This window comes from Antennarius striatus, chromosome 4 (genome assembly GCF_040054535.1).
Source record: "Antennarius striatus isolate MH-2024 chromosome 4, ASM4005453v1, whole genome shotgun sequence".
Classification (NCBI taxonomy): domain Eukaryota; kingdom Metazoa; phylum Chordata; class Actinopteri; order Lophiiformes; family Antennariidae; genus Antennarius; species Antennarius striatus.
The window spans coordinates 24,264,117-24,279,515 of NC_090779.1; the positions used below are offsets into that span (position 1 = coordinate 24,264,117).

At 44.4% G+C, this 15,399-nt stretch overlaps 2 protein-coding genes across 5 annotated transcripts; one reads left to right on the forward strand and one right to left on the reverse strand.

Moving 5' to 3' along the window:
• Positions 1-104: 104 nt before the first annotated feature.
• snx1a (sorting nexin 1a) lies at positions 105-8,182 on the reverse strand. Of its 2 annotated transcripts, none has more exons than XM_068312798.1 (15): positions 8,047-8,182; positions 5,851-6,808; positions 4,541-4,722; positions 4,352-4,424; positions 4,165-4,208; positions 3,942-4,083; positions 3,784-3,862; positions 3,512-3,587; positions 3,279-3,392; positions 3,092-3,185; positions 2,718-2,923; positions 2,290-2,433; positions 2,032-2,112; positions 1,876-1,947; positions 105-1,633 (listed from the first exon to the last, which is right to left on the reverse strand). In XM_068312798.1, exons 1-15 carry the CDS (start codon positions 8,173-8,175, stop codon positions 1,583-1,585), a joined length of 2,445 nt encoding a protein of 814 aa, XP_068168899.1. In that variant the 5' UTR covers positions 8,176-8,182; the 3' UTR covers positions 105-1,582. The 2 variants fall into 2 exon arrangements, with proteins under 2 accessions (XP_068168899.1, XP_068168900.1); XM_068312799.1 differs by lacking the exon at positions 8,047-8,182 and adding an exon at positions 7,135-7,338.
• A 291-nt stretch (positions 8,183-8,473) lies between these two features.
• Positions 8,474-15,326, forward strand: sv2 (synaptic vesicle glycoprotein 2). 3 transcript variants are annotated; one of them, XM_068312803.1, is made up of 14 exons: positions 8,494-8,604; positions 9,084-9,245; positions 9,836-9,934; positions 10,028-10,189; positions 10,931-11,093; positions 11,180-11,301; positions 11,458-11,621; positions 11,708-11,788; positions 11,973-12,071; positions 12,937-13,025; positions 13,663-13,790; positions 13,923-14,018; positions 14,143-14,302; positions 14,517-15,326. In XM_068312803.1, the coding sequence occupies exons 2-14, from the start codon at positions 9,227-9,229 to the stop codon at positions 14,698-14,700; spliced, it is 1,566 nt and encodes a 521-aa protein (XP_068168904.1). In that variant the 5' UTR covers positions 8,494-8,604; positions 9,084-9,226; the 3' UTR covers positions 14,701-15,326. The 3 variants fall into 3 exon arrangements, with proteins under 3 accessions (XP_068168903.1, XP_068168904.1, XP_068168902.1); XM_068312802.1 differs by lacking the exon at positions 9,084-9,245 and having other exon boundaries at positions 8,474-8,604; XM_068312801.1 differs by lacking the exons at positions 8,494-8,604; positions 9,084-9,245 and having other exon boundaries at positions 9,267-9,934.
• The last annotated feature ends 73 nt before the right edge of the window (positions 15,327-15,399 follow it).

The following is a 15,399-nucleotide window of genomic DNA, read 5'->3' on the forward strand; positions in this document are numbered from 1 at the left end:
AGTGGAAACAATCCATGAATTCTGAGATTAAAGTGTGAACCTAATCCTCTTCTGTATGTCTGAAAAGTTTCGTTAATGAGCAGTTCATCCCTTGCATTCTAGGTCCAGGTCAAAGGTCATTAAAATACACCCAAGATGTGATGGGTAAATTGAAGAAACGATCTTCATGACATTTCTAAGTGTAAACAGTGCCACTTTTATTGATTTGTTTCCAAAGAAATTTCAATGACTGCACCCTGCTGAGAAGTGATGACTTATCTCTGCTACCTCATCAACAATGTGCACCCCCCCCCCCCAAAAAAAACATTTGAGCGACACAGCAAGTGAAGACGTTGATGGCGTCACAGTGGGTGTGCAAACGTGATACAAAGTTCTAATCCTGGCGCGTAAGGCTGTGGGTTCCATGTGAAACTGCAGGCTGAGTTCTTTCTCAAACGTGTGGATTTGCTTCCGTGTAAATTAGGATCTCGTGGACTTTCTTTAGTAAACAGCTGTCAACACACACGTGTTTTCTACGTGTAACCGATGTCGCTTCAGTAACCGGTGAAACACTATGTGGTTTCCTTAGAAATAAAAATAATTTTATCGACTAGACAATGGGAAAATAAAACTAAAGGTTAGTTGCAGCCCTAAAAACTGGACTCAGAACCCTTGGATGTGAACAGCCTTTGGATTGGTTCATCTGTTCCCGTCACGGTGTGTTGACCCACCAGCCGAGATGCGAGACAAACCCACCTGCCAGAACTTCAATCTTAGATTTCTCTGGACCGCATCACCATTTCTGGATTGTAAGTTCGCTGTCAGAATTGGATCCAAATGGAACCATTTGCAGTTCTGATCCAGAACCTGAAGGGGAAGTATGAATCATCCACAAATAAAAAAAACAAACAGGTGTTCTTTAACCTCAGCACTGTGGACAACGTTCTGCCAAACAGGATCAGAACCGTCACTGTTCTGAATTAAAGGCACAAACGTGAAGTATAATAATCTGCATGTGAACTAAAAAATGAATGGGAAAAAAAAACAAAAAACGAGCTGTACGTACAATTCAACCGCCGTGGACCCCGCTAATGCCCCTCGTCACCATCCCAGGATCATATTTAAATCTAAAAGAAAATGTATGGCTGGTACTCGGGTGCTCGATCCACCCGGTGGAATTTACTTTTCATCCCTTTAGGAACGCAACGAGACTCTCGAACGCTTTTCATCGTCTGGGTCCCCGGAAAACAATGAACCGCCGCTGATGCGAAGGAGCGCCAGACACGAAGGAGAAGATCCTGAGATTGGGTTCGAATCAACGGAATCACTCGTCTACGCATCCCTATCTTTCTCCGTGCATCCATATCTTTGTATCCGCAAACTCTTTTCATCTAATAAGAAAATATTTGTAGGAGGTTAAATGAAAATATACAATTATTAATACAGTAGAATACAGAGCTATATTTTAAAGGTGATTAAAAAAACAGGTTGATTGTATCTCCTTTGACAACGCACGCATTCTCCTTGGTTTATAGGCAAGAGGTAAAGTGTAGAAGAAAGGAAGGCGGCCCGTTCTGTCATCCAAAAGGCTGGCGCTCCATGTTTAGGCGATGGCTTTCGCTTCTGGTAGGAACGCCTCCCAGTATTTGATCAGCTGAAGGAGGAGAGAACGGCATCATTTAAACGGAGCTGACAGGAGAAGACGTTCAGCTTTATGATTTTCAAACAAGACGCCAGAAACTTCCAAGGCTCTGGATTCCTCCAATCAAATTAGATTTTTTTTTCTACTTTCTGTCGACAAATTGCTTTTTAATTTAAAAAATGTGTTGAAGTGCAAACATTTACAAACTGGTTTAATAGGGTTAATATTCATCTATTCAACTGTGAAAAAGTCACCTGTTGTTGAGACTTCAGCAGACACTCCAGGTACTGAATGATCTGCTGTTTGAAGTTCTTGGTCTTCTCTTTCTGTACGATTAAAGGAAAACATTTAATCAGCGACAGCAGAATCATCTGTCGGGTAAATAACAGCATTGGGAACAATGGCGGCACCTCAAAGCGGATGACCTCCTTGCGCACGGTCGCAGAAACTCGCTCGAAGTCCCTCTCGTACTGCGTCACCTTCCCCTCCCACTGTCGACGACAAGAGAGGAGTTTATATATTAGATTTAGGTTGTTGCTGCACAAAGAACGATGAACATAAAGACCCGTCTATTCGTAAGTTTTACTAATAAAATCCAAAATTGTAATTCTTTCTAACACAAGTGACCTGTCGCTCCCGTATGGGATATTTAACCACACAGTGAGCACCTCAACAATCTCCTCTTTGGCCAGCTGCAGCTTGTCCGGCTTGTTGGCCCACAGCAGCTTGGCCTCCACCTCCCTCTTCTTCTGCAGCGCCGCCTGAGCGTCCTGCCAACGCTGCCACGACTTCATCCGGTGGTCAAACGACCCCTGGGGGCCACAAACAAGCAGATTCTCATTTCACACATGCAGCGTGTCCTGGGAAGAACTCCAAGGAAGCACACTTTTTGATGAAACTGATACGACTGAAAACAAATGAAAACGACAACACGACTTGACAGCTTGTAATGAGCCCCCATGATGGATTCTGGTGTTTTCTTTTCCCTCAGAATGTCCTTAAAGGACCTCCTGACTTCTGAAGAGTGCAACTACTAAAACCACTAGAGGATAAATAAAGAACCACTGGAGGAATGTGAACCTCCCTTATCTCGTACCCTCACGGCTCCCAGCAGCCGGATGTAATCCGCGATGAGTTCAGCGAAGCGGAAGGTGTCGTTTGCGGCCTGGTCCTGGTGCAGCTGCTCTATCTTGTCCTCCACCTCCGCCAGCTGAGATAGAGCTCGGGACAGGGCGGTGTTGTCCTCGGCGCTGCCCAGCATGGCAGTGCTTTTGGCGAAGCTGGCTGTGTGTAGCGACAGCTCTGGGGGCGAAATGTGAGACAAACATGAAGGCAAACAGAAGCGTGTCTCTGACACCAGATGAGACGCTAGAGTTTTTGTGCAACGTGTTTCCTGTCTCTCTGAAAATCTGACTGATGAAGAATCGAACTGAAGGAATGTTGCGTCACGGCCCGGAGAAGACAACCAACCTTTCCTGTGGACGACCAGAGACTCCACCAGCGCGTGCAGCTTCCTGAAATGTTGGTCTGCAGCCTCCACCTCCTGCAGCTTCTCTTCAAACCACTGCAGCAGAACAAACATTCAGAGCCGGGGAGCCCCCCCCTAGACCCTCCCACATTAATAGTGACACCACACCACCAGCAGTCTGTTTCTCACCACATCTGATTCGTTCATCTTGATGGTCATTTTACTGACGGCGTCCGTCGCCTTGGTGATCATTTTCAGGAAGCCGGCGCCGCTCAGAGCCTGGGTGCTCACCGCTCTGGGCAACTGAAGGCAAACACAAACACCAAAGGTATCAAGCGGGACGACTCATGCTTCTGATGCTGCTACAGGTTTTCACAATCAATGAAGAACCAATCAGCTGATCGAGGAGCACCAAATCTTACATCTTCTCTCTCCAGGAACTCTCTGACATCAGGATCTTGGAGGAGCGACGGGTGAGTGACGACCCTCTGCAGATACCTGTGAGATGAGGAAGAGTGAGGAAGAGTTTGGTTTCGTGGATAGGGGAACATCAGACGATGACAGGACGAAAGGGTATGGAACCCATTAAAGATGCACTGAAACTAAAAATCAATCGATGAAACAGAACTGAAACTGTAGCCGACTCTTCAGTCAGGACAAAAAGAGGAAGAAGCTTTTGCTCTTCCTCTCCCACCTCTCTAAAGCGCCTCTTCTTCTCTCCACAAAGTCTGCAGACGAGGAGTCTTCCTTTCCCACCTTCACCTTCGTCATTCCTGCAAAAAAAGGAAAATTCTTTTAGTCGATCTAGATATACAGAATCTCAGGGAAATCGCTGAAATCCGATCTGCCTACCCAGGATGCTCTTCTCCGGCGGTGGGGGCACAATGAAGCCGTTGGGAGCGTGTTTTTCCGACAGCTTCTCATAGAGACCAAGGAAGTCGCTGAAGCGTCGCTTCACTGAGAAGGTCTGGTTGCGGAACATGAGCAGTGAGGTCTGAAACCGAGATGATCGCCATCAAAGAAGGAAAAACTCGGATCAAATCAAACGCTGCTTTATTTGTGTGTTGATCTTTACCTCTGTGGTCACTTTGTAGGCCATGTAGGCGGTCATCCCATCTCCTGCAAAACAGGGAGACGTTTGGGTGGTTAGACTGTTACAGATCTCTGATTGGTGCTCAATAGAATAACAACTGACACTCGTTTGATGTCCACCGTGATGAGCAACAGACAAACTGCACTGATAACGGACGAGGAGGCCTCACCTATTTTTTCAGGGTCTTTGACAGAAACTTGGATGTCAAATTTGTCCACCTGCTCTTCTGACTCTTCTTCCAACTGAAAAAGATAAATTGCATGCAGCTTCATCTTTATCGCCGACTCGTCTGGCATTCTAGAAAACATCGGAGTAGAAATCCATTCATCAGCTGATCCCTGGGTTCAGACGTACGTACCTCCTCCAGAGCTGCAGACTGAGGTTTGCTTAGGCTTTTCGCCGCAGATGCAGACACAGGTGCAGACACAGATGCAGATGGGCCTGGCGCCACAGACGGGCCTGGTGCTGCCGACGGTTTGGCTGTGACATCGGTCTTCCTCTCGTTCCTCGGACTGTCCAGAGAAAGCTCCACTGTGGCTTCTGTTAGAGAGGAAGACAAGAAGGAAGGTGGAGTTCTCACTGGCGCTGGATGACACTAAACCTACCGGACGGACATATTCTGGAGCGAATCCAGAAGACGGGCGGGGCTGTGGACCATTAAGAACAAGAAAACTATCTGACAGTTTAAGCTACCATCTACCTTAGAGGCGTTTATAAATATGGCCGACGACGCCCGCCATCGGCGCTGTTGCATTCTGGTCTAGGGTTAAACCCAATGTCACGATGCATTCAGGATCAGCAGGAGGAATTGTGATGGTTGAACTGTGAACTGACTATCTTACTATTGGTTTCCACTCCATAATACCATGGTGATTGTTTACTCCAGGCCAAGTGTGTAGTTTGCATAACTAAATAGTTTAAAATGTGACTGAATTCTTTGATATTCTATTTCATATGGAATTTTTATTTTCACTTTTTCCCACTGACCAATTATTTCCTTTTAATTGCGATAACTTTTTTACAATAAGGTGCAATAAATTTAGTTTGCTGACTTTGTTCAAAGTGTGTTACACAGAAATAAATAACTTCTGTGTGAATTCTGTGTGTGTGTGTGTGTGTGTGTGTGTGTGTGTGTCTAAACTCTATCAGCTCCCCACACTTGCCCTAATACATTTTTTCTTGAAGGCCAACTCGTCTCCATCTGGAGATGATAGTGAAGGTTCGGATCTCCTCCTGACAGATTGTGTTCATGTCGGACAGAACAAGTTTATCACAGGTTTAAAACCAGCGTATGGTTGGGCTGTTGTGGGTTTGTACGATATTGTATTATTTTCCCAGTGTTTGCTCGAGAGACACCAACCATGAAATGATTCCCTGGACCCGTTGTCCTGAGCTACCCTCAGTCCGTCTCCTTGCATTACCTAGTAACCTTCTACAATAAATTAAAAACAGACTGAGAAAATAAACAGCAGACAAAAGACTCACACTGTTTTACCCTGATATGACCATCTGGTGCTTTTTAACTGCAGCTTGTTCTGATTACTTCCAGTATGTTTATGGTAAGTAAACATCTTCATCCCAGAGTTCCAAACTATATTTGAATAAAGTGTTTTCATTCTTAACATGAATGCTGAAATGTTAGCAACATAAGAAAACTTGTGGACCTACCAGCAAATATATCCGGCTCTTCTTCAGAGAGGACTCCGTTGGTCTTGGGTTTTGCCGTGTTCCTGGTGCTGGGCGCCGTGGCAACGGCTTCCTCCGTGAAGATGTCAGTCGGTTCTACAGGTTTGTTCTCGTGCAGAGGCCCACCAACGTTGCTCCCAGCTCTGGCAGCTTTGGTAGTCTCCGATTTGTCCTTCTGCTCCTTGCCGACGGTTTTCTTTGAGGCGGCGCCCAGGGGCTCGCCGAACAGATCCTCATCAGGCTCCTCGAAGAGGCTCCTTTGTGGCTGCTTGGCAGGTTTAGTCTGCAGCGGTTGTGTGAACAAGTCGCTTCCCTCATCATCAGACAGGTCAACTGTTGTCGTGCTCGTTTTTTTGGCACCAGCAGCAGGTGGAGCGTCACTAAAAAGGTCACCCAAAGGGTCAAAGATTTTCTCACTACCAGGTGGCAGTTTTGTTTCAGCTGCTGATAAATCAGCACTGAGATCGATGACTGTAGCAGTGGGTGTTTCTTTTGCTTCCTGTTCCGCATCACTTCCTGATTTCTCTTCGCCAGAATCATCTGTAGAACCACTGGTCACTTCACTTTTATCTGCTGCAGCTTCAACGGTAACATCTGCTATCACCACTTCCCCTCCCAGTTCTTCGGTTTCACTTCCAAATATGTCTTCAAACTCATCTGTTGGCTCATCCACACGGAATTCAGTTGAGTCTCCCGCTTCAGCCGCGACGGCACTTTTGGCCTCCGTCAAGTCCTCGGGAGAGTCAGTTATGTTGTTTGTTAGGTCAACAAAATCATCGGAGGGTTCGCTCACAAGTTCACTCACTGGCTTGCTTCCCGTTTGTCCAGTCAAAGGCTCGATTAAGGGATCGTTCTCATCAGCAGGAGGCTTGGTTGAAACCTGGCCTGATTGTATGTCAGGAGACAGGAGGGGATCCATGCTGGTGTGAGGAGGTTCGCTCTGAGGAAAACAAACATCTTTTAAGTGTTTGATGGGAGCTGAAAGAGATTTCACATTTAAAACAACAAGCAAAATAGCAACCCATCTTCTTCCCTTCAAGGTAGAAGGTTAGTTTCTTTGCATGATTTGACAATTTTTTTCAATAATCAAGACAATAGTAAGCAGATCTTCACATTTGGGAAGCTTGAACCATTAATATGTCTGGGATTTTGTTTATATGAATCAACACGTGGATAAATCAATAAATCCCATGAAAAGCCTAAGGCAACACGTCTTCTCAGGTGTCTTCAATTACTGACGTTTAATGTACTTAGAGCAGTATTTACCTTAACTTTACTGCAGTAAACGACATGAGTCGTAAACACAAAAGCAGTGGTTAGTGTGTGACGTCATTCAGATCAGCTGATGACCCCTTCCTGCTGCTGTTACTAGTTTATTCACATCCACAACTGCTGACTCGAGTTTTCCAAGAAGCTAAAAAATCAAAAGGACAGCAACTTTCCGATCTCTCCTCCGAAGTCCGATGGGAAAACATCCGGGTTCTGACCACGTGACCGCTGCTCCTCACATGACAGGAGGCAGCGCGAGCCAGCGTTCTTAATCCTCATTCAAAACGATTGCGACTTTAAAACGACCGATTAAAAACCACAAGTCCGTTCAAGTCGGTGTCCTCCGTGTCGGTTACAGCCCACCGACCTCCTTCATCCCCACAGAGCCCCTTTTACCCACGCAGGACCGAAGCTAACCTGCTAGCTTAGGCTTCAGATTTTTAGTGCAACCAGGAAGTTTTCCAAATGTCAAAAAAACACGGACGTGTAATTCACACACACGAACCCCCGTAGATACAGTTAGTGTTCTCTGCTTTGTGGATTTATCTTTAAAAAAAATCACACACTGTTTGCACACGGTGACGCTGACGAAAAATCAATTCCGACTGTGTCAAAGATCACAAAACTATTTACCAGCAACAACGACAAGCTAGACGTCTAAAAAAATTCCCTTTAACTGGAGCGATAATTCCTTCTTTCCATTCACCAATAACCCGATGTGATCGATACTTGTGTCAACACGAGTTTCTCGCTCTTTTCCGTGCGTCAAAAATCAAACAAACCGCCTTCAAAAAACTTTTGCTAATTAGCCGAGCTCGCGCAAGCTAGCTAACCAGCCGCCGTGACAGTGCAGCCAAATCAGAGCCGCTTTGCTAACACCAAACCCCGTTAAACCTCCTCCGGACGTACCGCGCTCGTGAAGAGATCTTCCCCGTCGTCCTCGTCGCTGTCTCGGCCTCCGACTTCTTCTGAGTCCAGCACGTCTTGGTCCTCGGACTCGGGGAACGGAGGAGGGCTGCGCTCGGAGCTGGTCGCCATCTTCAATCTCCTTTAATAAACACAGGGGGAGGCGACGTCAACCGCTCCCCGCCGCACGGACGCCCCTCCGCTCGGGCTTTCTGTCGTTACCGTGTCCGGTTCCGGTGAAGCTAAATCCCTGCCTCACGCCGCCGTTTTAGTTCGCCGTCCTGGAGGTAACACGGAGGAAGACTGGAGGAGACGCTCCGGGGAAGCGACGGGTTCTTCGTTACTTCCTGGTTTGTCTTGTCAAAGTTAGCCACGGCGCGAGCTAGCCGCGAGCTCGGTGGCCGCGAGACAGCGACACGGTCCAGTTTAGGCACGCGGGTCAAGTTCGGAGTCCACTACACAGATTTCCCGGGACGATGTTCCGTCACGCGCACACCGGGGACACCGAGGCGCGCGAGCCTCTCCTGGATGACCAACCGGAGGAAGAGGAGTCAGATGAAGGTACCCTTCGGTCGCTCCATCACTTCATTTACTGACATTCACAACACACACACACACACAAACCCAAATTTAATCCGACATTTTTAATGTATGGGATTATTTAGAGAGAGGTTTCAGATGTTTAAACCCGGATTATGTCAAGAACCCCTGAGCTAACTAAAAATCCGGTCCATGTTAAAGTGCCGTTGCATCATCTACCAGATGTTCATGTGAGTGTGGATCCAGACTTACTCCGGCAGCTTTGCACAAATGAAACGCTCCGGAGCTCAGGAAGCATCTCGACCTGCACCGGTGGGAACGGACGTCGTGACCCGGGCCTTCAGGGTCAAAAGAAACCGATAAGAAGGAGAGAACATGAAGATCAGACCCCTGATCATCTCCTTATGTGTTGGATTCTCCCTGAAGCGTGGACTGTGTTTGTTGATGTAGTTAAAATCCTGTGGTAGCTTTTGTCCCATGGATGTTTTAAATAATTCCAGATCATCCTGTTTTTCTGGGTGGAAGATAAACTGTGATCAGTCCTCCTCACATCGTTCCCAGCCTTGATCTCTAGGTTCAGGAGAGCAGCAGTTTTTGTGTAAACCTGCAGACAAATAGAGATCAGTCAGGATTGTACTTCAGAATGTGTACCTGTCACACCGGTAAGTACGTTATACCGCCCATCTAAAGTTCTTTTAAATGCTGGTTATTGATATTTGATCATATCTCTATCTGTAATATGACATGTTTTGTTCCTTGTCTTGAGATGTGTGACGGAACAAATGATGAGTTCATCATGGTTTACAGCCAGAAGATTCTTCCTGTTTTCTTTTCTTTTCTTTTTTTTTTTAAACCTGATTGTTGTGTCGACAAAATGAGCAGAAATGGCGTAAATTCCTAGAAGATCAAATATGAAGAGTAAAATATTACCATAAAACAAAAACAGGAAAGTTCCATTTGATAAGCTGGGACTAGTAAAAGGTTTATAGTCTATTTTACAAAAAATAAAAATAAAAAAAGAGTTGATGAATTCTGTATGTTGTCCAGTTTGGGATCATTTTATGGGAAACATTCTGACAGTGGATTGTTTGATATTCTGTTTTCACAGTACAAATTTTCAGTCAACCTTCAGGGAAGTTGTCATTTCTTACACATTTGTATGAAATGACAGTTGCTTATAATTGGAATGGCTCCTTCCAGCTTGACACGAACCAACTACTGAAGCCTTGTGTGTGTTTCTGCTTGCCGTTAGGTGTGGTGATCTTCGACCGGATGGGACCAACTGGAAAGAGTGACACCGGTGTGTTTACAAAGAAGAGACTAACATACGAGGAAGCGGTAGAAAAAACAGGTAAACATGACACCGTGTTAGAAATCGCGAACGAGTTCATCTCAGTTTCATGAGATGTTCCATCTATCCAATGTTTCTGTGCTTCTGCTTCAGGTTTTGGTTTGTTCCACGGGCTGCTGTTGGTGGTGTGTGGCTGGGCCAACGCCAGCGACGCCGTGGAGATCCTTTGCGTGTCTTTCCTCCTGCCGACGGCGCGCTGCGATCTGGAGCTGAGCTCTTTAGATATGGGTCTTCTGACCGCAAGCATTTTCCTGGGTAAGTAATGATCATTAAATTAATCTGGTATTACATCAGATCCGTGGCCAGTCAGCAGTAAATTCGATTATAGAGTCGCTGTTTTGGTTATTTTTCACGCACATGCATTCACAAAACATACACAACATTCATATATATATTATTTATGTTTAACTTCTTAATATCTGATGTCTGAAATTTTTATTTTCTCGAGGGAGGCGATGCTTTCATCCTCGTTTGTCTGCTCTTAATGGATTTCACTAAACTTTTGCAGGAAATGGGGAAGAGGTGATCAGATTTGGAGGAAGATCCGGATCAATTAGCAGATCCAAGAGATCATTTGTAGCCTTCTCGTCATACAGAATTATTTTTTTTCCAGGCTCTTTGCTACACCAGAACATTCCCTAAAGCCACTAAAATATCGCTTTAACTGACTTGTTACCGTGGATACAAAAGGTTTTTATGTAATCTAGGTCAGCTGCACCCTGACACGATATTATGTGAGTGAAAATACTCACCTGACACAAAATGTCAAGCAAAAATTTTTTTTAAAAAAAGTTAATGTTGGTGATGAAAAACATGATGCTGCAAAAATAGATAAGATGTTGTGAGGTAGACAGATTTTAAATGTTGCCAAAAATTTAAAGTGAAGTAAAAGTTTTATTGTCGCTATGTAAAAAATGCGGCGGTCGACGATCCTGTGCGACTGCATTCTGACACGTCATTCCACCCCGAAGCAACGGCCTGTGCTTCTCTTTGTAGGGATGATGGTTGGCGGCTACATTTGGGGATACCTGGCTGACCAGAGGGGGCGGCGCCGGATCCTGGTTGTGTCCCTAACCGTCAACGGATTGTTTGGAGGTCTGGCCAGCCTGGCTCCGTGGTTCTGGCTCTTCCTGCTGATGAGGCTCATCAGCGGCGTCGGGTGAGCTCACACGTCTGACACAAATTAGACCTGACCCTGCTTCCTGTCAGCAGTCCAGGACTTAAACCGTAACTCCGTCTCTGCAGGGTCGGGGGGTCGATCCCCGTCATCTTCTCCTACTTCTCCGAGTTCCTGCCGTGTCGGAGGAGAGGAGCAATGATCAGCGCTCTGGCCACGTTCTGGATGGCTGGAAACATTTTAGCTGCAGGTTGGAGTGGAAGAAAAACAAAGCGTTATTAGTGGTGCAGCCGATTAGATTTCAAATATTGACAATTGTAAACTGTAAAACCTTTGTGGCTCCTGTTCTCAAACAAATTATCTCATGTGTCTATTTATATCAGATTGTCCGTGTTTCTGTGAACAGGTCTGGCCTGGTTGGTGATTCCACGTGTTTCTGCACAGTTTTCTCTGGGATATATGAACTTCCAGAGCTGGAGACTGTTTGTGGTTCTCTGCTCGATTCCCAGCTTTTCCTCAGCCATCATCTTCAAGACGCTCATGCCTGAAAGTCCAAAGTTCCTCATGGAGGTAGTGGAAGGATGGATTAGTTTTTGTGTTTGCGGGCGGATTTTTTTTCCCCTTATAGCTGACATTTGTTTCCTTGTTTTTCCCAGGCTGGTGAGGAGAAAGCGGCAATCCGTGTTTTCCACAAGATGTTCAAGCTCAACATGTTAGGAAAAGGAAAGGATTTCCCGGTATGAACCTCTTGATGTTCTAATACACCTTTTATGATTCATATTAACTTACGATCAATGAGACAGATGTAGCATATGATAAAAATGTCAATTAAACACCAGTAAATGATAAAAATAACACACTCTTCATTTTGCAGTCGAATAATACTTTTCAGATTTTGACTCTCTTCTTGAACTCTTGAAGGAGTTTCGTTTGTGTATGAACGACAAGAAAAGAGAGGAACCGGGCGAGAACAGAACACCGAGCGCGTGTGGAAAAGGACTTGTCTGCATTTTGAAATATGTGAGTATCATAAAACCTTGAACGTCTGAACTTCCACAGGTCAGTCAAAGAAAATCGGTGCGTGAAGAAAGCGCTCAAAGGCACGTTTGTCAAACTGTGCTGCTTATATTGAGCTGTTTTCTCTGCAGATTTAAAGGATGCTTTTCTTTCAAAAACAGTTCTATTCTGTGGTGGATCACAGGAGATGTGGTCAAATTTTATATTATTAATGAAGAAAGTATTAATTAACATGACGTGCAGCGATTCCATGTGACCAGAAACAATACATGCCTTGCTGCTGTCTGTGTCATTTAAGCACAAGGTGCAGCATGTCCCACTTCATTCATTTTTTTAAATTTAAATTCATGCAGAGAGGATTTATGTTCTGCGTTCGTCTTCACGCCCAAAACATGAATAGCATCCAAAAAAATACTTTGCCATATTTTTGGTGTGCACAGAACAAAAGCGAGAACTTCTATGGCTTTTGTTCAGTCACGATCTACTAGTGTACACCAAAAAAATTTTCATCACTGCTCAGAATTGTCCTCAGATTGACCTGCCTCACCTCACTATCATTGGTTTTGGTTAATTTCTTTATTTCTGTAAAATGTCAGCAGATACAAAAATATTCCCTTTTATTATAATCATTTAAATGTCAGTTAATAAATATGTTGAGATTACTACCAAATGAAACTGAGAAATCAAATCATCTCAGGAGACGTTTGGATTTAAAAAGAAGTCATCAAATCATTTTGGCTTTGGTTCATGGTTGTTGTACATTTGTGTGTCTGTACCTTTGAAATAATAATAATCCTTCATGATTGGACTATTTTCATGATGGCTGATTAATTTGTCCACTTTAATAACGTCTCTGTTTGACTCACAGGGTTTCACGCCCATCAGGCAGATCTTTAAAGGTTCCCTCAAATCCAGGAGCATCGTTCTCTTCGTCATCTTCTACTGCATCTCCTTCGGGTGAGGAAAAACTCTTCCTCCTCTGTGCACATTGTACTCCAGGCCTCGCCTTCGTCACGTATGTTTCAACAGTGTTGGTCTGCAGCCGGCAGCGAGAGATAACGCTGAGAAATAGTTTATCACCAACAGCCAGAAATCACATTAGTCAACTGACAAAACTGTGTCGAGAGACGTCAGGAAGAGAAGAGGTCAGATCAGTCGTCACAGCTAAGAAAATAAAAGATTTAAGCATTTTAATTCAGTTTAGATTACACACAGTCAGTAAACAGTTTACTGTGTGAGTAAATTAAATGACTTCAGTGTGATTTATTGGAAGAAACAGAAAAATGTTTTATACTGGAGTTAAACACTAGAACACTTTTACTGTTGACCTTGTATGTAAGAACCAAATCAGCTCAAAAGCTTCATAAATCATTTCAAATCCGACAAACAGCTTTTCTTCGTTCACATTGACTCAACGTGAGACACTTATGTTAATACTAATATAATAAAATATTAACGACAATAAACCCATGGAGATTTTTATGAATAAAGAATATGTAGACATTTTCTGTAAGTATAGTTTTGTTTTAGAATTTTTCCAGCTGTAATCGTTATTGTAATCTAAGTGTGTGTGTGTGTGTGTGTGTGTGTGTAGTTACTACGGGCTATGGATGTGGTTCCCTGAGCTTTTTAAAAGGCTTGAGGAGGGCGGATCGCCCTGCGCCAACATGTCCCGCTTATATACAGTCCACAACCAAAGCTGTTACCCCGTCAACACCGCCGGTACGTATCCGTGACGACGAAGCATTTGTGCTAATTAGTATTGCTGTCAGTCTTTATCTGCGTGGAGTTGTTGTTTGCCGGTAACTTCATCTTGCCGTCCTGACCCGACCTCCCGTGTGTCTCCTCTGACAGTGTACATGGAGGGCTTCTTCATCGCCGTGTCGAACCTCCCAGGAAACATTTTCACCATTTTATTGATGGACTGCATAGGAGGAAAAATTCTCCTCTGTGAGTCTGACCGCTAGATTTTTTTTTTACTCCAGTAATTTTCTTTGTTCTAATGTTTGGAAGCACAAAAACCGACTGCAGTTCAGCGAACGAGTGACGATGCTCTCACCTCTTTGTCCTTCAGCCAGCAGCCTGCTGTTGTCCAGTATGAGCGTCTTCCTCATCTACACAGTCAAAACCAAACTGCAGAGTCTGATCATGTCATGCATTTTTGGTGGAGTGTCGGTGATCACCTGGAACTCTCTGGATGTGTTGGGAACAGAGCTCTATCCAACATATCTACGGTACAACTCCATAAAACTCAGTTATGTTCAGCAAAGATTGAAAAACTGGTCTGAACAGGATTTTCTTTCCTAACCTGAGGTTCATTTAGTAATGATCTCACTCATGGCTCCAAAATTCCAAATTCACTCACACCAAAATATAATTTATTGGCTTTAGCCAACATGGCATTGTACATGAGTTTGATGTTCTGACCTGCTAAATGACCTCTCTCAGGTCCACGGCCCTCGGCTTCTTCACAGGAGTGGGCCGAGTGGCAGCAATCATGGGTAACATCGCCTTCGGAGAGCTGGTGGATACCAACTGCGCCGTTCCAATCCTGCTGGTGTCGGTTCTGCTGCTGTTGGGAGGACTGGTGGCTCTGGTTTTGCCACAAACCAAGCAGACGGAGCTCACCTGACGACTTGTGCTTCGGTCATCTTGTAAATTCGTAAATTAACAGCCTCTTTGTGTCTTTGTGGAAGCGGATTTAAAGCTTTCTTCCTTCATATCTCCTGCTTCTGAATCTGCTTGTGATGTTTTTACCATAAATGATACCAAAGATCTTGACTATAGGACACGAAACATTCAGGAAGGGTTGGTATGATGTATCTTGAGTAAAGCTGCTTCAGGAGCTTCGTGCTAGTAAGGAAGAGACTCTACCCTTCCTTCTTGGTCCTTGTTCCGTCCTTCCTCCGGTATCAAAAATCATCCAGTAGCTTTTTCCGACAATCAGACGAGCAAAAACGGGTTTGAGTGGATCCATGCCATCAGTAATAAATGGTGCCGAGTTTCATCTCTGGAGGGATTTGATAGAATCAGAGACTGATGACGGCCTCCTTCAGAAGAGATGTTCTTGATTGTGTCACCTTGAAGTCTGAGGCGTCTGTATACAGAATGGTAATCAGATTACTCAGGTTTGTGACGGTGTATGAAGAAAATATATTTCACATCTTTCTTGCACATTTAATTTTGTAATTTTAAAATTTTGTACTTTGAAAAGGGTCTTTTGTCATTTCTATTTTTTTTTTAAATGATGCAAAGCCATGTTCTTGTTTACTGTTTATTGTGCCTGCTGCTGTAAACAGAACAAATCAAGCACAAGGAAACACTAAAAGGT